At 39.7% G+C, this 23,081-nt stretch overlaps 1 protein-coding gene across 1 annotated transcript; it reads left to right on the top strand.

Annotated features, from left to right (window-relative positions):
- Nucleotides 1-226: 226 nt before the first annotated feature.
- Nucleotides 227-22,556, top strand: LOC101860366. Its single transcript, XM_005109041.3, has 11 exons — nucleotides 227-372; nucleotides 4,070-4,347; nucleotides 6,748-6,817; nucleotides 9,096-9,190; nucleotides 9,790-10,136; nucleotides 10,414-10,631; nucleotides 11,744-11,909; nucleotides 12,662-12,943; nucleotides 13,190-13,302; nucleotides 14,431-14,563; nucleotides 15,649-22,556. The coding sequence occupies exons 2-11, from the start codon at nucleotides 4,172-4,174 to the stop codon at nucleotides 16,809-16,811; spliced, it is 2,763 nt and encodes a 920-aa protein (XP_005109098.1). The 5' UTR covers nucleotides 227-372; nucleotides 4,070-4,171; the 3' UTR covers nucleotides 16,812-22,556.
- The last annotated feature ends 525 nt before the right edge of the window (nucleotides 22,557-23,081 follow it).

Here is a 23,081-nt window from a genome sequence, read left to right as displayed (position 1 = left end):
AGAGTTGAAAACTGAGTGAAACATGAACAACTCAAATTACAAGCAGTAAAAGGAATCATAATCAAGTGAAATATATTTTACAAGTAAAAAATCACATATATTGCATTCCCTCATTATCTTGAGCTTGTAACACACCAGTAAAACAGAATAAAATAACAAATAAATGCGAATGTGTTTACGTACGAAGCATATTAATTATGACCGGTCCGGTGACCCACAAACTCTTTATTATTTCCTTGTTTACTACGACTGAATGGAATCAGAATTCTGCTGCCGATGGAAGTGGAAGCACGGCACGTATTTTGGACAAAAGCTTACCGTCCTCGGCTTTGAAATAAGAAGCAGGATTTTTGGTTGGATGGGGGTATAAAGGTAAGTGTTTTGGAACACCAATCTAGCTATTCTCCCTCCTTTGGGCGTCGACGCAAATATATATTTCGAGGAAACCAAGTGATCCATTATCGATAACTTGTCTCCGAAACTACCCAGTCACAGCAGTTCATGAAGTCAGTGTGGAATGTTTTTCATCCATGGCCCATGGTCCATATCATGAGATTCTCTTCAATAAAAACATGGAAATCGTTTTATGCATGGATGAAATTGGTCTCGGCTGTCTCGTAATTTCCTGTTAGTAATTCTCAGTTGTGCACTGATATGGTTGGTGATTGTGCTGTGACAACAAAAATGAATTGTTTATCTCCAGTCTCTAACATCATGCCATTTAGTTTAGAGTGAAATGCCACACCCATTTTACTTTGTAAAATAATTGCCTTTGAGATTTGTACAAAAAGGAGTTTTAGATATTCTTTTACTTTCTCTCCCGTCTCACACTTTGCTACCAGTTGTCCATTTTGTACGAGATCTATATCTAGATTCTAGATATTAGATCTAGACTCTTCTAGAGTAGTGTCTATTAGTAGTGAACTTCTTTTCCGTTGCAAATTAATAGTTTTTGAAATATATTTGAATGTTCTTGATCGAGCTATATCACACTGAGCCTAACCCCGTAGTAATTTGCGTGCAATCGGGGGTTTCAGAGGGGGTAAAAAATATGTGGGGGGGTAACAGGCACCCCCCCCCCTGTTTTTACCCATAAAATTTGTTATTTGGCAGAGTTAGGTCTGTAATATTCTTGAAAATAATTGATTTGAGACAGTTTTAGTGGCTTTATGTGTGATCTGCAGCAAACAATACTGCAGTTTGACCCCCAAGGCAGTACATCTGTGTGCAGGAGTGAGAGTAAAAATTTAAAAAATTTTATCATTTGGTAGGCATTGATTTGTTGGCACTCCTCTGAGGAATTGTGGTCTGTGATGTAAACACAAAAATGGAAGTAGACGATATCTTGTATTTGTAGTAATGGTCTTGAACTGAAACTGAAATGAAATCTTACTCTTAGAGTGAAGACAAAAAGTCAAAACAACTCAAAAGAGCAATTTACACCCAAGTGCGGACGGCCGGCACACCGAGCCTTATATTCTTTACACAAGACCATAAAAAGATACTGTTTTTTATCAGCAGTTTCCACTTCCGTTTTTTGTGTTTTCAGCACAGACCACAATTCCAGAGTGCCGATTTGTTTTGTAGAGATCAGTTCTGTCTTCGCTTTGGCTGATCAGTGATGGAAAAAAAAGGCATATATATATATATATATATATAAAAGAGTTGTAAGTCCAGAACTAAAAATTGAAAACTAGAGTCTAGATGTACTTCTTCAGAAATCTAGTTGTTAGTAAAGGTTTCATATTTTTGTTTTAGATATATATATGATAAATTTATTATCCTCGTACAGAGAATAACTTATAAAGTTGTAGAGATAAGTTTCAAGTTTAGTTTATTTCAATTCAATATTAAAATGGGCTGGGTGAAGGCCATTTCACACCATGAGCAGCAAACAACACTGAAAAAAACAAAAACAAAAAACAAACAATTTATAGTTTTAGTTTCAGTAGAGGTTTTACGGCGCTCGCAACTGCATAAGGTCACTGCAACAATTTATAGCCTAATTCTAAGAAAGCTACTTGATTGATTTTAAAAAAAATAAAATTTTAAGGCTATGGCAACGGTAATCAGTAGTTGGCCTACATGAGGAAACAAGCTCCAAGCACTCATGAGTCATTCCCAACCACATGCTGTAAAAGCCACCTAGGGCCTAATTGATTTGCCGCAGTTTTAGTGATAGTGATCTGCAGCAAACAATACTGCAGTTTGACCCCCTAAGCAGTGTGTAATTCGGGAGTGAAAGTAAAAGTTTACCAAAATTTATTTGAGTGTTGATATATATATAATTATAACAATACCATGTGGTCTACAGGACTTTGCTGTCATATATCACAAATAAAGTGTATCATTGGCCCTTTTGTTTTCGAGTGTGTTGAATATGAAGGTGTGGAAAAGTGGAGTTTCAGATTTTGTGTAAACCGGTTTAAATAATCTGACTTTGGGGGGGGGGGGGGGGGTGTAGCGATATTTTACAGGACATGCAGATATAGTTATAGTATTTTTTGTTAGGTAGCATTTTCTTCTTTCTTCTTGTACACATGATAAAAATATAATTCTGGTGGCCTGATCTTTGGGGTTGCATTTTTTTTTTAGAAGCAATCCCACACTTTTTAGACCTCAAAACTTCAATCAAAGTAAAGGTAGAATTCAATATTTCCTAAATAATTTCTAAGAGCATGACAGAGATAGTTTTTTTCATGATTTTGAACTTTTAAAGAGTTTATAAATTTCTATTGTATGATTCTTTATAAAATACAGTCAAACCTTCTTCAAAGGAGATAAATAATGGATGGTCCAAACTCATTTTATTTTACATTTTTTAGAGTTGCATGATTTAGACTAAATAGCCGACATGACATAAAATACAAATTTTTCTTGTAGGGTATGGTTTTTTATGTTTTTTTTGTATTTTAAAAGACTTAAATATTTTTGTAGATTCAATTTTTTGTCTTTCAGGGTCCACTTCAGGACAAAAATTACGGTGCAACCCCCATTTCTAAATACACTTATTTGTCTGATCCATCATGGCTTTGTACAGTGAAAAGTACCGGGGGGATGCCGGGTTTTTTTTTCCCCATCACCGTATATTTATATATTTATATATATATATATATATATATATATATATATATATATGCCATGGTTGTTGTCACTGAACCCTTCAGTTTTGCGTCTAGTAAGTAGATAAAAGATTGCTCTGAGAACTCAATTACCATGCCATAAACTTGGTGGGAGATGCAGGATAAATAACCAATATGAACATAAAAATGACTTGCCAAAATTATTTATAATATGTCTGAAAATGAAACTTTCATTCCAAAAGTACACATTCCAAAGAGGCAAAAGATGATTCACTATTTAATTTGTTCTAGCAGTATTGGAAATACTATAGGCTATAATACCGGTTAATGTGATTATTATACAGACTGTGTTACCCTTTTTGTTAACTTTTTGTGTCTGAAATTTAAGATGGTATCTTGTGAGATGATAACGGTGAATTCTAGCTCGCTCAGCCCTGGAAGTTAAAGCAAAGCCATGTGATCCTTTTGAATTCTTTAGATGAGTAGTGACTCAGAATTCAGTCTTTTTTTCAGAATACAGCCAAAATGCTCAAACAGCCACAGGTATAAGACAATTACTTGTGCCAGCGGCTTTCCATTCATCCCCCCCCCCCCTTTTGTTATTTTGACATAATTAATTAAAATGATACTGTAAGACATCCACCTTAGATGGCCATTTTCTTCTCAACAATGGGTGGCCGTCTAGACCAATTCGAAGGTACTTATTATTGATGAATGGGGATTTATATTTGCGTTCTGAAATGGAATAAAACCCATTTTGTAATTGCTTTTTTTCTTTCTCTCTTTCTTTCTTTTTTCTTGTTTTGTTCTTGTGCCTTGCCCATTTTTATGAATTAAAAATTGACATCTTATGATTAGCAGACAAAGATGCAAATGAGATTTTGTAATTGCTCATCATGTGTTAGTTTCAACTTATATAGTGTTGAAAAGCTCTATTCTCATGTAGGTTGTTTTTTCTCCAAACAAGAGTCTTTTATCCTTTTCAGAACATGGCCTTTGACAGTGAGTCCAGGATTAGTCTGATGGCCTACCCTCTTAGCTTGGCTGGTGCCTTATTCTTATAGAGACATTCAAATCTTCCCTCAAGCATGGATGGTGTAAAAACTGGCCAGAGACTTCTGCTGGCCTTGACCTCTGGGGTCGGCAGCGATGACCTGGTGGGGGATACAGCAGATGTGCAGCCCTCTTTTGCCCCTATCATCATTGCTGCGGCCAGTGGCATATGTTTTGTGGCACTTGTTGCCATGTGCGTGTGCGGAGACAGGTATGAAATGTCTGTGTATTTGGTTTTCTGTTTTGTGTTCTTATCTGTTTTTTTCTCCTGGGGGGGTAAAGCCACAATTCCAGGGCCCTCATTTGGTACAAAATCTAAAAGTGACATATATGTCACTAAATTGGTCGATAAATCAAAACAAATGAACCTATTGTGATAGTTCTTTATCTAATGAATGGACTCCCAGTTAAACAGACCTGTTTTTGTGGGTGGTTGGCGGGTGCTGTGGTGTGGTTTGCTCCTTCTTTCCTATCAAACATCTGTCATCCTTATCTCCCCTCCTTCTTTTTTGTGTATTTTACTTTCCAGTAACACATATAATCTATTCTTCGGCACTTATATGGCCTTATTGTGTTGCAAGTGCCGTAAAACTCTTATTAAAACTAAAAGACCTGTTTTCGACAATTGCCAAAAAGCAATCTGACCTCGAAGTCATTTTAATGGAATATGCCCTAGCAGATGCTAGTGAATCACCGGCTCGGCGGTTCCGACCGCAAGCTGCTGAGAGCCCCTTGCCGGAGATGAGGAGGTGAAGAAAATTTCCTATTTCATGAAATAAAGTTTATATTTTCTTTTCTTTTTTATACTGTAAATATTCACCTATGACAGAACCTCGCGTACAAAACAAGGGTATACTTTGACTTGAAAATCAGTCCATTTTTGTAGTTCATGCATATTTAAAGGAGGGTGAGTTTCTGACTGGCTGGAGAGGGTTCAACATGCGTAAAATCAATACTAGATATAGTGTCTTACCTTTGAAAACTGTAGGCTGTTGCATTATAATTGGTTTAATCTTTGAGACAGCAGCACAATTTCTAAAGTCCTCCGCATTTACAACAACTTTCAGCTTAAAGCCGGCCCCACACCCTTCTCCTTTCCTCTTTAGACTGGTCTCCATGACTTGAAATGCCGGTAGTAGAAGGAAAATCACCCACTAGTGGTTAAATGTTGAGAATATGTTATACGAAGAAGTAAAAAAGGACACCTTTGGAAAACGGCTTAGTTCGATATTCAATACTGTTCAATGTAAAATCCCTTTCAGCATTCCTTCCCCTTTATTGGGCCTGATCCTGACTGTATGAAAGTGTATGTTGCATGGAGTAAGTACAATGTGGGGGCTTACTTTTGGACCTCATTGTTTGAAAAAATCGTTTGTAGTTTAGGTGAAATCATGTAGTAATTTCTTTTCTTTCTTTTTTATGTTAATAAGAATGTTACATGTTTTAGTTATCTGTGCTCAACTTTATGTCCCTAAGTCTTAATGAGAAAACATGATAAATAGGATTTCTGTGAACAGTGTGTATAATATATATAACTTATCTAGATTTTTAACACAATCTCTGAAGTGTTTCAGAGTAAGTTTTGTGATAAATAAGTGTCAGTATCAGTCCATTAGTCTAGGAAACTTTCCCTTGAGGCATCTTTGTTTTGTTCTTTGGTATATTAATAGAACAGGCGGGGAATGTTTTTCTATTAAGTCTATTGTAACTCAACTGATCAGCAGTAATCAAGTTGTCTGCTGGTGATTTTTTTTTGTGTGTTTCAGCTCCTCAGTTTCAGTTTATTTACTCTTTTTAATGGTTTGGATATGGTTAAAATATTTTTCAAGAAAAATACTTAATACTGAGAGCATCATTTATATTATAGTTTTTATTGTTTCTTTATCTTCTTCTTTCTTTTTCTTTTCATTCTACTCCTATTCTTCTTCCTCCTCCTCCTTCTCATCCTCCTGCTCCTCCTCCTTCTGTTCCTTCTCTGTTTTTCTTTTTTTAGTATCCAGAAGCTAGGTTTGATGCAGTCTTTTGCTTTCACTAGTCTCTAACTGTTTTCAGTTATTAAGATACCTGCTTCACTAAGCCTTATCTTTTTTCCTCTATAATTGTAACATTTTGCAGTGTACTTTTGCAAACCTGAACTGATATTAAAATAAAGATAAGCCTTCCATTTCTGTAGACGTATATAATGTGATCCGCATTTCTTTATACTCGCCCATTTAGTTGGAAATTCCAATGCTTTTAAGAGATAAAGAGAGCAAGTTTTCTGAAATTATGTACACCCTCCTTGTTTTTACTTCGCTGAAGCGTCCTGGTTGGACCAGGATGTAAAAATTCCCCTTTTGACACAAGTACCTTGTCCTTAATCTCTGTAGACATTATGTCTTGTTTTATATGTCATATTTCCTGTTATATATGTAAATGAACATTGAATGTTCCTTGTTTGTGCTTCAGAGGTACTTTAAGTTTTTCTAAAGCTCTTTAGTTTATGTTGCCAGGCTCACTGGGTGGCCAATTTTTTCATAGAAATTTGTGTTATATATATATTGAAATGCGCAGCATAAATGCTATTTATTATTATTATCTTTATGTTGTCTCTATCTCTCTGTATTTTTAGTGCCAAGAAAAAAACAGAGGATGGGTCACTGCGACAGGTAATGGAGGAGAAACCAGGAAGTAAATCAACAGTAAGTGGCTGACACTGAAGGGTGCTACTGATTACTCTTACTGTCAAGTGGCAGTGCATATGCACACATGCTTGGGAACACGTAGTGTACGCACACCCACACTCAGACATAGATATGCACACATTGAGTGCAGGCATGTAAATACACATGGGCATGCATGAACGCACACACACACACACACACACACACACACACACACACACACTCACACACACACTCACACACACATAATATGCATGCTTCGAAAGATAAATATGAGCACACACAAGCCCACACAATCACATATACTTGAGGACGTCCTGTTTATGAATACACTGGCTCACAATCTCATTCCTCTTTCTCCTTTTGTATCCCCATTTGTTCTCTTATCTGGTTTGAAATGGATGTTTGCTTGTCCTGTTTATTATAATTGCCCTGAAGCTTATCTGAACACTTTTCCTAAAAAGCTGTTGAACTGTTTGGGTTTCCTTGGAAGTTACAAAGAACTGAATTTAAATGAGAGAAATATATTTCTCTCTTTTTTTTTCTTGTCCATTCAGGTGTTTTGGAGTGTGAAGCTCTTTAACTTTCTCTAGAGGTTCTTCCTCTTTTATGTTATTGAAGATATTACTAGCATTTGAGTAGGGGAAGGGGGCAACTTAAAGCTGTAGGAAACGTGGAGTGCACTTTGCTTGAAGTGGTGGCTTGTTTTGATGTTTTGTTTGGGCATGGTGTGTATGATGACTCTTTGAAGGGGAAGGAAAGGTTGAATACTTTGTTATTTAATAATCTTTTTTTTTAAAGGCTGTTGAACTTTTCCTCCTGATGTTGGTACTGCCTAGACAACAATGTATTCTGTTGGGGATGTACCGCTCACCTGATGTTATTTTGGGACGTGTTAAAACCAAAACAAAGAATAGTATTATGGTCTCTGCACACAGCTCTTTGGACACTGTTTTGGTTGGGAAGAAGGCAGGGGGTGTGAAGTATAACAACTATTATGGTGGGGGGGGGGGAGGTGGTTGTTAGGCTGAGGTGACGGTGGTGGTTGCCTCTTTGTTCATCAGTTAGTTTAGTTCATTCAGGCGTGGTTGGTTCCACCCTTTCTAGGGTGTGACAAGTTGGGAGGTGTTTTTTTTGTCTGAAGGAGGTGGGCCACCCTATGTAGAATGAAACTACAGTGACACCTACTATAACAAGATGATGAACTGCTGAAAATTTGTTTAAGGTGATAGAGCCATGATAGTAATAGTAATAGAGCTCCAGAGGAAGGTTGCTTCTGACAACAAAAAAACCCACATAATTTAAAAATGGCTCTAGATCTCTATCACCTCTGAGAATATTTTTCTGCAGGTCATTATCTCTATGTTATACATTTAATTGCAGTTTCATTTTTCATTTAGTGGCTCAGGTCGGTGTTATTGTCACCCTTCTAACAGTATCTTCTGAGTCTGGTGTCCAGGTATGGGGGGGGGGGGGGGGGGGGGGGTTTTGGTAAAAATTTTTAAAAAAAATTTTTTTTTTTTGGGGGGGGGGGGGGGGGGGAGGTTGTGGGACTCGATACTCAAGCATATTATGGAGAGAAAGAGAGAGATAGAGAGAGCTATTGTTTAGAATCGTGTGGTGCTTGTGTCCTCTGCATTATTTTAAAAGGGCATTGAGCACTTTCTTAGAGGGAACATATCGTATAAAGGATATTTATTTCATTTTTATTGTATTGTATGTCTCCTTAACTTCTGAAATGACCCGCTGTTACCTAGTGTAGTTGGGAATTAGTTTTAAACAAATGAAAATGATAACTATAGAAATAATAATGCAGATAATTTCTATAGTGCCACACCTGTACGGTACAGCTCTAGGTGCTTCACAAAACCATCATCTTAACACGGTATGCAAGTGAATAACCGTGCATCTATATGCTCTTTACTGATTCAGCCCGCAGATAATTTTGACTCCGAACGTAAATAATTTGTGACCGCTTTGTGACCTCACAGGTGGTCTCATAAAAAACAAATATAGAAATATGTAAATTTGATAAAACCCTATCTTCGGCATACAAAAATGTTCAGAATAACAAATGCTATTCGATGACACCAGAAAAAATGAGTTGAAATGTAAGTGGTAAGGGAAAAAAAAAGACGAGAGGAATATGATGTGAAGAAAAAGTGCAATACATAAGAGCTGCTCTGAGAGGCTCTACGTCAAAACACAGGAGACAATCAGCCGCTGTGAGCGGCGCTGCTGGGTGAATCGGTTAAGATTAGCGCTAAATTATGCTAAATTGTTGACTGTGTTCCAGGGAACCCACCAGCAAGATGGGAGAGAACCAATGGCAGCGCCGACAAGTGAGAACGGTGGTCCCCCATCAAACAGAAACAGTGCAACCATGTCAGGGTAAGTGGCAGTGTGTCTGTATCACTGACAGTGGAACTTCAATTATCGGCCCGCAGTAAACGATATATTTCCAAAAAACTAAGAACAGACAGATATAGAAATTCATTGGTGCCATCTGAAATGAGGTTACTGAACACACAGTGCTACAAATGAAATGGAGAGAGAGAGAGAGAGAGAGAGAATGCTTTACAGAGCGGATTGTTTCATTTTTTTTTTTTGCTCGTAAAACATGTATTTACTAATGTCCTGTCTTGTTGTGTGAATGCGTGAGTGCCCCTAACCTTTGTAATATTCAACTGCCATTGTAACCAACCAAGACAAATTTCTCCCTGTGAGATGAATAAAGATTGTCACTGTCATTGTCTGTGGTGTAGTGGTTGGATTCCGCTCCTTGTGTGCGAAAGATGTGTTTGATCCAAACATTAATTGTGCAGATGGTTGGAGGGAGGATGGGGACTGGTAGATCCTACTTCTTTTTTTTTCCCCTCTGTTCTTTCTATTTGTCTCTCTTACTTTTTTCCCTCAGCACTAAAATGACCATTATTGTGTCGATGTTGCATCTCTTTTCTCAAACAATCAAACGAAATATTTTGTTGCAGTCACAGTCGACAAGCCAGCTCTGGTTCTGCTCACAACCTGCGACCGACGAGCTTACGGGAGTTGCCAGAACCCCCTGTCTCCAGTCATCATGCCCGCAACGCATCGCAGTCTGGTGTTGTTGAAGTTCCATCCAGCTCCGGCCACATGGTCGTCGGGGAGGATGAGGCTAACGACCCTGTGGCCTACGGCTACCACCACTACCACGAGCCAAACCACCACCGGGCCAACAGTAGTGGGGGAGGGATGGGCATTGGAATAGAGAACAATGTTGGGCTGAGGGACAGACCAGGTTCAATCAATGACGGATATGACCACCTGGGGGCGAAGCCCAGCGTAAAACCAACAGGTGAGTGGAGAGTGTTCCGGGTAGGTCCCTATCTTTTCTTGTAAAATATAAATTCCTTGGATATTCCTGTCTTTTAGGAGAGTGTGTGTGTAACAAAATGATTGTTTAAACGAAGAAGACTTTGCTTTTTCAGAGTGAGGGTTCACAGAAATTCTTTTATTTTTGGACCCGAAAGAATTAAAAAAGTCTTGTATTGTTTAGGAGGATGTCAAACTACAATGGTTTTATAAAATGGCAAAGTCTGACTAATTGTATGTCCATCCCATGTGTCTCTCAGATTACGACAGTCTGGCTGCTCCCCGCAGAACACAAGCAGAGACTCCGACGTCGGAAGCAGGCCCGGCCACCGATGGCCACTACTCTCTGCTCCGAGAGAGAACGTACGCTGTTGTCAAGGACGTGAAAGCTAAGGCGTCAAAATTGTACGACCCGTATTCCCTTGTGAAAGACGAGGATGAAGATTCCTCGCAGACAGGATCAAATTATTATGCTCAGGTACTGTAAAACCCTGTTTTGTGTGTACAGCTTTTAAGGGGGGTTTGATTATAACACTTCAATGTCAAGTAGGTGCTCCTCTACGGCTGGGAAACTTGGAAAACAACAAAGACAGTACTGAATAAAGTTCAGACTTTCATCAACAGATGTATGAGGGGTATCCTAAGAAATAAATGGCAGGATAGAATAAGAAATGAAGAGCAGTAGGAAAGGACAGGACAAAAGGATATAGAAGTAGAAATAGTACTAAGAAAGTGGCGATGGATTTGACACACCCTTAGAAAGCCCAACAGAAACATCACAAGACAGTCGCTGCAGTGGAAACCACAGGGAGCACAAGGCAGGGGAAGGCCTCGGGAAACATGGAGGAGATGTGTTGAAAGGTACATGAGAGAGATGAAGCTCACTTGGAACGGGCTTGGAAGGATGGCCCAGGCCAAAGATAAATGGAAGGAGCTTGTAGTATGCAACCTATACCCTGCCAGGGGTGAAAGGCACTGATGATGATGATTATAACACTAAAAGCCAATTGTTTGTGCATTCGCTTTTGTGGTTTGCACCATCTACATGTTACTATAGTGCTAGGTTGTTTATGGTCAAATGAGAATGTTATAGTGGCGGGTTGTTAAAGATTACCTCTGAATATAACGTGTTGGATTCCCTTTTTTTCTGTCTTTGTGAGGAATGTCCTTGAAAGAGGACCTCAGAAAAATTTATTTCAGTTTTGGTTTTTACTTTTGCCTCAACAGTTTTCATTTTTAGTGCCTTCTTTCTTAAAGCTAATAATTATCTCTTTTTTCCCTCCTGGGAAACTGTTAAAAAATATATTTAATAAAGTTTACGTAGGGGAATATTATGGTACTAGATTGACTTATATCTCAGTATCAGCTTGGATTTTCTTGAATTACTTTTCTTTTCTCTGTCATAATGGAAGTCTTCGAATTAAATTTCTTTTGTCATGGTCGGATGGTTATAAGGCTCAGACAACCACTTTAGTATATGGTCATACCATGCTATTTGCTTTGAATTCTCATAAGTAGTACTTGTGGTTGCTTTATTTTATCTTTTTTAATTTGAACTGAGTATTATATTTATGTGACTGTCTTTTTCAGGAGGACCCCTACAACCATATCGGAGAATCTGATGGAGCAGTGTCAGCGGCGCTGATCCGCAGAATCCAGCAGTCTGGGGACGCGGATGATCCATATGCCACGCTGGGAGACGAGGAGGGAGGAGATGGAAAGAGCGGTGGCTCAGAGCTACAAGGCGCTGTAGGAGGTGAGGACAGGGGTTCTGTGTGTGTTTTGATGTGGATGTTGAGTGTGTGTGTGTATCTGAAAGTTTTTATTTACGGTTGCTTTTTTAAATCTGGGAGTTTTTGGGTGTTTATGGAAAATTAAATAATGATGGAGGTGAGGGGAAGAGCGTTGGCTCAGAGCTTGGTACGTCTGTGTGCATATGTGCTCATTTTCACGAGCATGAATGTATGTGTGCAAGTTTTTGTTGCAGTTACTTTTCTATATCTTGACGTTTTGGAGATTTTACAAAGCCTGCTTCACTATTGATAGGGATAAGTGATCTTTTTCTTCCTGTTTATTGGGGAAATTTTAAAAGATAATTAACAATGAAAACAAAAATGTGGCATCATAGTGAAAGTGAGTTTTGTAGTTTAAAAAATATACATGAATTTCTTTTAAGCCTTTTTTTTCCCAGCATGATGCTGACTGTTCTGTCTTTTAGTAAGGTTTTTTTTTCTTTCTTTTTATTTCCCCCCAACATAATACTTACTGTTGTGTCTTTAGGTACTCTTTTCATAGTGTTGTTTTCTTTTTTTTTTTTCCAATATGATACTGACTGTTTTGTCTTTGGTACTCTTTTAATAGTTTTTATTTTAATTTTTTCCCCAACAAGATATTGACTGTTCTGTCGTTGATACTCTTTTCATAGTTTTTATTTTCATGTTTTGTCCCAACCTGATACTGACTATTCTGCCTTTGGTATTCCTTTAATAGTTTTTACTTTCATCACAGGTGCAGCTTCCCATGCTGTGTCCCCATCGACTGCGGCCACTGTGACCCCTCTGTCTCAGTTCTCAGCCCATGACTCGTACTCTGAGGTGTCGGACGAGTACGCCGTGGTGCAGAAGTCGTCTCGCGGGACTCCTAGCTTTGTCCAGGAGCAGGAGAATGGGACAGAGGACAGCTTGGACATAGCGCCGTACAGCGTGGGTCCGCCCGAACCTCCGCGCCGCTACCACCTCTATGAAGAGGAGGAGGGGCATTTTGCCGAGTCTTCTGCTCACCCGCCTAAAGGTTTTTTTTTCTCCTTCTCCATCTTGTTTTTTTTTTCTATTTTTTCTTGCTGTCATTTGATAGAGGAATAAGAGTATTTGTTTGACATTAACAATTCAAGATAGATGAGTATTTTTTCATCAAAAGTAAGACAAATGAACATTCTTTAAGATGATACCAATAACTCCATATGCCTAAAAATTTGACAAGCGCCGGATTCCACTGCGCTGTGACTCAAATTTGTGAATTCTGTGTCCTATTCCTCAGAGCACAAATACTCCAAAGTGACGGCGAGGGAGTCGTTAGCCAGTATCTCGGCCAGGACTGCTCTGAATCCTTACGAGTTTGTGCCCGACCTCCCGGAGAACACTTACGCTACTGTAAGTAGGAGAAAAGCATATAGTTATAAGGAATGGTCTTTTCTTATGTTGAGACCATTCTACAACCTTTTTAGTGATTTTTCTAAAATTATTGGGTCTATTACAGCTTTAATAATTGACTGTGAATAGTTACACAGTGGGTTATAAAACGTTTACTGTTAGCCTGCATTGGTGTTCCCAAACGTTGATGCAGAGCTTTGGATATTTACATGGGGGCTTCAATATTACCAAATGACATTGGAATTTTAGTCGTAACACCTGCCTTGGTGTTTTCATTTTCTGAGAACTGAGAATGTTTTGTATTTTTTTCAAGCCATGCGTTATATTTGCTCTCAACATCCAGGAACTTAGTTCAGTTTGCCAATTTGCTTGACATTTATTGTTGCAAGTTGTGCTGTGTGGTGAAAATGTGGATTGCTTTTGTAAAGCTTTCATATATTTATAGGTAACTCTCTACTTGCCTGTGATCATTGTTGGAAATATTATCGCAAGTTTTATTAGATTAAGAACCTTATCTTTGCTGGCTTTACAATGATGTATTTTTTGTTGCAAAAGCTTTTACCCAAAACAAAACAAAAACACAACCCCCCCTCCAAAAAAACCCCCCCAACTATGTTCCCGATGAAGCCTGAGCAGTGAAATGTTGGACAATTCCGTAAATTCCAAATTGCATTGTATACCTCTAATTCCTCATTGATATTTTTTTAAATTGCATTGCAGATGTAATATTATGAACTGATTTTATTACGAGTGCAGCCAATAATAACATTATTTTTACTGAATTACAGATGTAATATTATGAACTGATTTTATTACGAGTGCAGCTAATAATAACATTATTTTTACTGAATTACAGATGTAATATTATGAACTGATTTATTTACCAGCATAGCCAATATTAAATGATCAAGAAGAATACCTTGTGGAACCTGGAAAAGAATCACAGAAATTGATGTAAAGGAAAGTGGGAAGACATGGAATAACATCCAAGCGGCTATCCCAGGATATGGAAAGGTGGAAAGTGTTAATTCCTGGCCTATATCCTGATCCAGGGTTAGAAAGGCAATGATGATGATGATGCAGCCAATAATACCAAAATGTACTTCAAACCTTGTTTTCTGCTTCCAGGTTGAGGGTGGTTCTGGTGATGGCATTGTCAGGGAAGTGACCTTGAGAGGGACCGGAGGTGCAGCCGCTGCTGCTGCTGCTAGCACCGAGACCAACCGACTCAGCCAAAACAGTGACACGTATGCAGAGATAGGTAAGTTAGTGGTTGGTTTGTGAGACCAAGGTTTTCGTTTTTTGTTGAAGTTTCGTGGCCTGCCTCCTGTTCACAGTGAGCATTCCATTCGCTAAGGAAACATCATTCTGGACAACTGTGATGAGGATGATCTTTGTGGGAAATCCTTGGGGACTACTCTGAGGGAGGGTGTTATAGGGGGAGTTTTTTCTTCATGTCTCCCCCCCCCCCCCCCCCCCCCCCCCCCCCTTTCCAATGCGTCCTTTGTATGACTATGCATATGAGACTGTGGATCATCACCTTTTCCACTGCACAGCCCTAAATGACATCAGAGCTACACTTCTTCCTTCAAGACCTAACATTGACAACACACAGTATGGAACATTATAGCAACTGCAGCAAACCTGCACTTATCACTTCATGGCATTGAACAGAAGGACGAGAGCCCAGCTGTTGCTGGATTGATAACAACTGCAACAACAACATGGCTCTCTACCTACTTGACTCAGTCCTATCAGAGACAAGCTTAAAATTTGGAGGTCTCGCCTCTTTAAATGTCCTTTTAGTCTACGGTTGTTGGGAGGTGGGTTAAGGAGAGTGATTATTTGTACTGATGATTGTCTTGGACAGGTGGTCGTTAGAGCAGGTTCAACTGTACAAGGAGTCTATCCTTATGCAGAATGAATGTGCGTCAGATCAAAGTGTTGTAAAAAGCGGAGTTGTAAAATTATTCACGAGTTGTTTTGATGATATCTTGCCTGCTCTCACTGTCTCTGATGTTCTCTATTCAATGGTATTTTCTCTCTCTCACTGTGGCACCTATATTGGGCGGTGGTCTGTCCACCTGTATCACCATTACAGGCAGTAGCGCTGGTGGTGGTGGTGGTGGTGGTGGTGGGGGAGGGGGGAATGAGGGGAGCACAGAAAATGAATTGTGATGATGATATCTTGTTTGTTTTTGGTTCTTTTTGGTAAGTGTTTTACAGCGCTCACAACTGCATTATGTCATATGAGTGCGCGGAACACATTTAACTTTTTCAGTTGTCTTTTGTCACTGCCTCTAATGTTCTCTATTCGATGGTATTTTCTCTCTCTCCCTTTGGCAGCAATATCGGGCGGCGGTCTGTCCACCAGTATCACCAGTACTGGCAGTAGCGCTGGGGGCGGCGGTGGGGGAGGCAGCAACAGTCTGGGCAGCAGCAGTGGCGCCCCCGTCCCCCCATCGCTGGACTCGCTGCACATGATGACCAAGTCACAGACCTCCAGCGAGGGCGACCGTCTCAGCGACCGACTGAGCGACAGACATTTGGCTTCTCCGGAAGATTCTGCTCTGGGTATTTTCCCGTGGGCGGATGAGCTGGGCACAGGTTCGGCTGACAGCAGTGAGGACGGGTACAGCACCCTGAGACGAACAGAGCCGTATTCTGCATCGGATACGACCCTCCGAGGCACCGCTGCGGACTCCCGAGTGAGAGACGCTGAATCTGGTGAGATCACCCTAGTGCCGAATTATCAAAAGGTGAAAGACTGTATTTCTGATAATGAGATAAACGAGGAGTGTGAGAACGATCCGAACTACGAAAGCGTGGATGAAGCACGGTCAAAAGTAGCTGCACTAAAGGCGAGTAAGGAAGCTGCTGTCGTTTCCTCAAGCCATTCAAAACCGACGGCGTCTCCGATTCATCTTGTGCAGTTCCCACCGGTGGAGAACGGAGTTCTCACTTCTATGACGCCTACTCTGGGTCACCCGTCAAATGGAGAATTCTCCATCTCGTCGACTTCAACAACGTCTCACGGCAGACAGAAGAGGATGGACCACGACTATGAGGAAGTGGACCTCAGCCCTCCAACATCTCCTTCGCAACCTGGTGGACCCACGCCTGGTCTGACTCCACATCTCTCTCCTTCAACTACACCGACGGGTGCCACCAGCGCGACCTCCTTTGTGAACTCTGACCCTCAGGCAAGCCCACAGTCCGTCAGCGAGGCCAAGGAGAGGCTCACACACAACCACCTTTATGAGGAACTCGCGGACGTTAGACTGAAAAAACAGGGAATGACCAAAATCAATTATGAGAAATCTGGAAAAAATGTCGAGGAGCGAAAGAAAGGAAGTGCTTCAAATGATAAGAAGAAAGGAGAGGAGAAGAAGAAGGGAGGCTCAGAAGAGAAGCGGAAGAGTGGGTCAGAGGAAAAGAGGAAGAGTGGAGGAGGAGGAGACGAGAAGAGGAAATCGGGTGCTGCTCAACCAAAAAACACTCGGCTGTGACTGGTCTGATTGTAGATGTTCTATTCCTTAGTCAAAAACTTCTTAAGATATCTTAATCCTTTAAAATCTTAAGGCCTCTATGCCGGTTCAGGGTGTGTTTATCAGCATTCTATAAGGCTGTTGCTGGTGGAGCTAACTACTTTCAAGTAGTCCAGGGATGGGGGATTTGAGAAATGTCTAAGTCAAGAGTTCAAAGGTTTAATGGTTCATGTGAAAATAAAGGAGGTGGGAGGAAAATATTAAGGGGAGGGGATTATGTAGTAATATCTACAGAATGGAATACATTTAAATTTTGTGTTTTTTAAAAAAAGAAAAGGACTCAAACGCTGTGTCCATGAAATACCCTATTATTATTATTATCATTATCTGAACTGATTCAAAGACTGAAATGGTCAAAGTTAAGAAAGGACACTTCTTCGGGCAGCACATTCCCAGTAATGATGGCCGCCCAAGGTTCTGACAAAGTGGCACGACATAAGTCGCATCTACCCCTACAAAGACTTATGTTATGACAGCCTGGTCACTGTTTTTGAGCCGTCGCCGTTGTTTCCTCACAGATATTCTTGACTTTCCACACGAAAGTTTTTGTAACTTTCTTCAGGGCTTCACTGGTTCGCTTCTGCTTCAGAGAGCTTTGAGTATAAATGTGGACCAAGTGGCCTTAAAAAAACTCCTGCGAATGAAGCAAATGTGCGTTGTGGAAGAGCCAGGAAATGTACGCAACTGAAGCGGGTTGTTGGAAACTGGTGTCGGTCTGGCCATCTCTTTCCTTATTTGTGAGGTGTTTGTGCTTTTTCCCCCCCAGCAGTAAATAATCCTTGCTTTGTGGATGGGCTTTTCTTAAACTCTGACATTTCTGGAGTTCTGAAGACATGGGAAGTTCCAATCTGACAGGTTTTCCTTGTTTGACAGTTACTGTATTACTGTAAGCTTTGGGGGGGGGGGGGTTGGCTCATGACTTGAATTTGCGAATTTTAAGTTCAAAATTTGTGAATTCAATTTGTTAACGAAATGTTGGGGGGTAGGGGAGCGCTGTTGCATTGGAACACATGATAGTTATCGGCTCATATCGCAAATTCAAAATGTTCGTGATATGGGGAAAAGTTTTTAAAAAGAAAAATAAATGTTTGTACAGTAAACACAGAGCCAAGAAAACTTGCTGGGTACTGGTGGCTTTTCTTTAACCTCTGTGGTGACATTATTTTTTTTGGAAAAGGCTAGTGAAGGTGGGTTTTTAAAAATGTTTTATTTAACAATATATTATGGCTGTTACTGTGTTTTAACTGTGGTTCAGCTCAAACTCTGTGTTTGCTTCATAATTTAATCAGAAAGCCCAACAGCTCTTTGGTCCCATTTCTTACAAAATATTTTGTATTTATTGAGCTGGGAGGCATACCACTAAAGTCTGATGTTGTACTGTATTTCTGGCACATGTGAGATTTTTAGAGTTTACACTGAGTGAGAAGGGGATGGGTGTAATATGCATAGCTGGAACAAAACTAGGTATTAGATATATAGGGTTTCACGTGTTGAGAAGATAGTCTGTGAACGAATATAGAGGCTTCTTGTGTCTCGAAGACTGTGTCCGTGAACTATGTTGGAATCAACTTTTGCTTCTGTGAAGATTGTGAACTTTCGTGGGACCTTCTTATTGTGGGAGGGTCATCAGTGATCTGGTCCATGAACTATCTTGGAATCTTCTATTGCTACTGTGAAGACCCCGTGGACTATTATAGAACCCTATTGCCCTGAGGTTATCTCTGTGAACTGTCTTATAATACTCTGGTGCTGTGAATACTGTCCATGAACCAACTTGTTGTCTTCTTGTTCTGGGTTTGTCAACTGAAAACTGTCCTTAAATTATCCTGTAATTTTTATGTGCTTTGAAGATTGTCAATGAACTGCTATAGAATCAGTGGCCTCTATGGGTAATCCATAAGCTCCTTGCCTTTGCTCATAAGAATTGTGAATCTGATTCCAGTCTGCGAAAGTTATTTTATGGAGTATCTCCGTCTTTCTGCTTACATGCTTTGTCCCACTGTTTAAGCTGGCCCCGACACACCAAGTCTTAACAAACTGCCTCCCAAGTGATCTAAATTATGGTAAGAGGGATGTAAATTTAATGTTTACAGTCATTGTAAGCGTTGAACTCTGTGTGTAAGGTTTTTTTTTACTGTTGCTGCTTCCTGCGATGCAAAGTCTTAGCAACCTGCCTCCTGAGTTATCTAATTTATGGCGATAGAGATGTAAGATGTTTACAGTCGTTGCAAAATATGAAATCTTTGTGTGTAAAGCCTTTTCATCTGGCTGCTTCCATGTTCTGGTACGTGACATGACTTTCATTCCTGAGAGCCTCAATCTGACTATTGATGGGGGCTCTGCTCCTACCTGCTTTTTTCTTCTTCTTTTCAGCGTTGTTGTTATCTTGTTCTGTTCCTGGCTTAATGTGGCTTATTGCGTGGACCTCAGCATTAACCAAAACTCAACTGCTGGGCTCGTTCTTTTCGAGTCTTTGTTGAAACTGTAATGTTCTGTTCTCGTGAACAATATTATCTGTGTCTGTGGCTTGCTGGTTAGGTTCGTCACTGTGCAGGATAAAGGTATGAGGTCAGTCCTCATATGAGAATATGTTGTGTGGAATTAATGTCACGTCTTTCTGCTTGGAGATGTTCTCCTCTCCTCACGAGTTGGCCCTGATGGCAGGATTGAAGCAGCCCGCCTCCGTAATCATCTTCATCCCGTTAGGCTCTCAGACTCACTACTATAAGGGGATAGGTTCAAATCCCGTTATGAACTCAATGTTATGTCTCTGGGAAAGACATTTTACACAAATTTTCCTCACTTCACCCTGGTGGTAATGGGTAGGCCTACCCTGCTATAGACAGTAAAAGATCTTGTCAGTTTGTCAGTGTTTGAGCGCTTAATCAGCTGCTTGCACTGTTCAACATCGGGTTTAACATAGTTCACATAATACGTAGACACCTCATTCTACAGTTTTTGAACGACACATTCTACTATGTCTGAAGCACTCATGGTATGTGGCGGTGCAGTGCATTAGACCGTTCTAGAAACTGAAGCTGGACACTGAAAATATTCTAATTCTGCTCAATGTATGATACAGAATGTGCAAAAATATGAAATTCTGATAGCATTTTTGTCTGGGATTTTTCCTGTGGCTAGTTTTCAATAAGAAGGGAGTTCTATTTTAGAAAGAGTTTTACGATGCTCACAACTGCTTATGAGCATGCCAGTAAGAAGTAAGATTTAACAGTTGAAAGGCAACCAAGGTCTCTGTTTGGTATTGGTTTTTACAGCGTTTGAAACTGCATATGGTTATATGAACACGCACACGACCATGGTGGTCTTTTCTCTTCAGTATAAGATAAATAAGGATCACCATTTGGAGGAGTTCTTAAAAGTGAAACATGTGCGGTGGATTATTGCCCCGTGGTCTTGTGTAAGTACACACTTCTGCTGTTAAGCCGCAAAGACCTCAATTCACAAGATACGTGTACAAATTTCTGTGTTCAATTTTCCCGCTTTGTTCATACTGTATTTTATATATCTTTTATAACTGCTCATTTGAAATTGTGATTTTTTTAATATCAGGATTTTTGGGTGGACCTTTTTTGTATGTGTTTTTGCTGTACTTGATTTGCTTGTTATGATTATTGTCATAGTTTTTATTACGTGTGTCATTATTGTTATTATTTGTAGCAGTAACATTGTTGTTTTTTGGTGTTGTCATAATACTTGCTTTGACCATTGCAGCTATGCCTAGTTGTTTTCTGTCATTCTTTCTGTACTAACAGAAAGCAAATCTTTTTGCTTTGCGAAAAATGTGTTCTTGGACTTTTTTTTTCCTTGACATGTCATTTTCAGGCTCAATCGTTCTTGCGTTCATCTTTTCTTTTTTCCAGCCTACTCGGTGGTATAAGTTTGGTCACAAATTTTCAAGGCCGCACACTAAGTCGCATCCTTAAAATGGCAGTATTCTAATTCCATGACGCCTATGTTTGAGAGAATGGGACTCAAAAGTTTCATGCTCTTACTACAGCCAAAATGTTTTTATTCCTGATTTAAGCGTCAAACTGAAAAAAATACAAGTCAGACTGTCTCGAGCATTTGACACAGTACGCATGGCATCCGTGTCTGTATTGTGTTGTGTCGTGTGTGTCTCTGCTCTCGCTCAAAGCAAGTGAAGTTTGAAACCCTGTCAATCTTAAGGGGACAAAGCATGCAAGTCATGAGAGTGTTCGAATTTTTGTTAAAAATACTGCCACGGTGACTCCTAGTTGGTATGTGTTCAGCCAAGGGATGTGTTCAAGCCGAGGCTTTCTGCACCTTCATCGTGAGCGCCCCCCAGAATCTCTCAACTCTCACTGGGCTGTTGTACGCAATGGTCATTTTACTCTCCTTTTGTTTGTTTGTTTGCCTGTTTTTGTCTATTTGATCGTACAGTTAAGTGATAGTGGTGTCAGTAGTCCAGTGGTTAGGCTACCGGACGTGTAGTAGTAAGATTGCAGGTTCAAGGGCTCGAGCCTTAGGCCCGACCCTGTGTCCTTGGGGAAAGATACATTACCCAATTTTCCTCTCTTCATCCAGGTGGGAATGGGTACCTGGCCGTAGACAGCGAAAGATCTTGTCAGTATTTTAGTGTTTTAGCAACTATAGAATGGCAGCTTGCCCTGCATGCTTCCCAGGAAGTTGAGATTGTCTCAGAATGCTATCAGGTCAGATGGGGTAATAATATAGATTGTAAAGCACATACAGCTTGCTGTGAGTGGGAATTTGCACTATTCAAATGCTATAATATTATTTTTATTATGATAGTAGTAGGATGTCTGTACAACATATTATCTTGTTTGGATCTGCAAAAGGTCCAATGTGGCTGTTATTCATGCATGGCTGGTGTAGCTCTTACCACCTCGTAACTGGTGTCTTAAAAGATTTTCAGCACACAAAGTTGGTCGTAAGAGGGTGGTCTGGTGTAGTTTGCCCTTTCTTTCATATTAAACATTGTGTGATATTCTTTAGAAACACTTTTTAAATCATCAGCACTTATTATCTACTTGTGTTGCTAGTTTGTAAAACTCTTTCTAAAAATGAAAACTCAGCACACAAAGATAACAAACCGAACCCCTCTCTGATTTAAATGATGATGAGAGAAGACAACGTAAAAGTCAGCGCATATTAACTTCAATAACTTTTTTTTATTTTGGTCGACTTCAATATCATAATTAATACGTGCTGGCCCCTGATCTTTATTGATAACCTGCAGGTCAACCTTGGCTATGGTTTTAGAGCAACATAGGGTTGATCTATTACTTCTGGTTACGTGGTTAGAGCATAGCACCATAATATGTTGTTGCAAGAGAGATGTTCATACAATCATTTTTTACCGCTTAGGCCATTGAAATATTGTGCCGTGTTTTTTTTAGAGTGGGCTGGTCTCTTTAGAGTCAGATGCTACGGAAGTGTAGTTGTCTCTTTTTTTTATTTTTCTGTTATTTACTGTATATAATTAACCCTTTGCTTTGGGTTGCTATGCTTACCAGTGTACCGTGGGCTATTTTGTACAATTAATTTTATGATTTTATTATAGCCAAAGGTAAAGCAGCAGGTAAGCGGTGCTACTTTTTTTATATATAGTGGTAGTCATGTCATTTCCTCTTTTCCCCATACATCAACTATTTGTTAGGCATTAGGGTTGAATCAGGCGCTCATCAAAATTGAATAACAAAATTGAAGAAATTGGCATTTTTCTGTCCTTGGGCCATAAAAATATTTTTTGGGATCAACTCTTTTATATCTATTTAAAGACACATTTCTGTGTAGATTTCACTGAAAAACGTTGATCAAAAGAACGAAAATTGTAGATATGCAGTTTTCAAAGACATTCAAGTTTTGGAAGTCACCAAACATTTGCCGCTATTTTCTGGCTAATTTTACCTCTGACATCAGGTGACCCCTACCTCCTTCAATCGCAAATATCTTGACATCTGTTCAAGACAGATGGGTATTTTTTTCAACAAAAGCAAGACAATTGAACAAGCTTTAAGATGATACAAGTAACTCCATTAGCTGAACAATTGACGAGCGCCTGATTCCTCTACGTTGTGACACAAATGTTTGTTCGCTTGTTTGTCTTGGGGTTTTTGGTCACGGTTTGTGGGATGAAATAGATTTCTATCTCATCGTTTGACCCTATGGCCATTTATTTCTTTGGCAAATGTTATTGTCAATGCTCTGGCAGTGCTTGTTGTGATA

This window comes from Aplysia californica, unplaced genomic scaffold (genome assembly GCF_000002075.1).
Source record: "Aplysia californica isolate F4 #8 unplaced genomic scaffold, AplCal3.0 scaffold00744, whole genome shotgun sequence".
In the NCBI taxonomy this organism is placed as follows: Eukaryota; Metazoa; Mollusca; class Gastropoda; order Aplysiida; family Aplysiidae; genus Aplysia; species Aplysia californica.
This window is presented reverse-complemented; position numbering and strand designations above follow the sequence as displayed.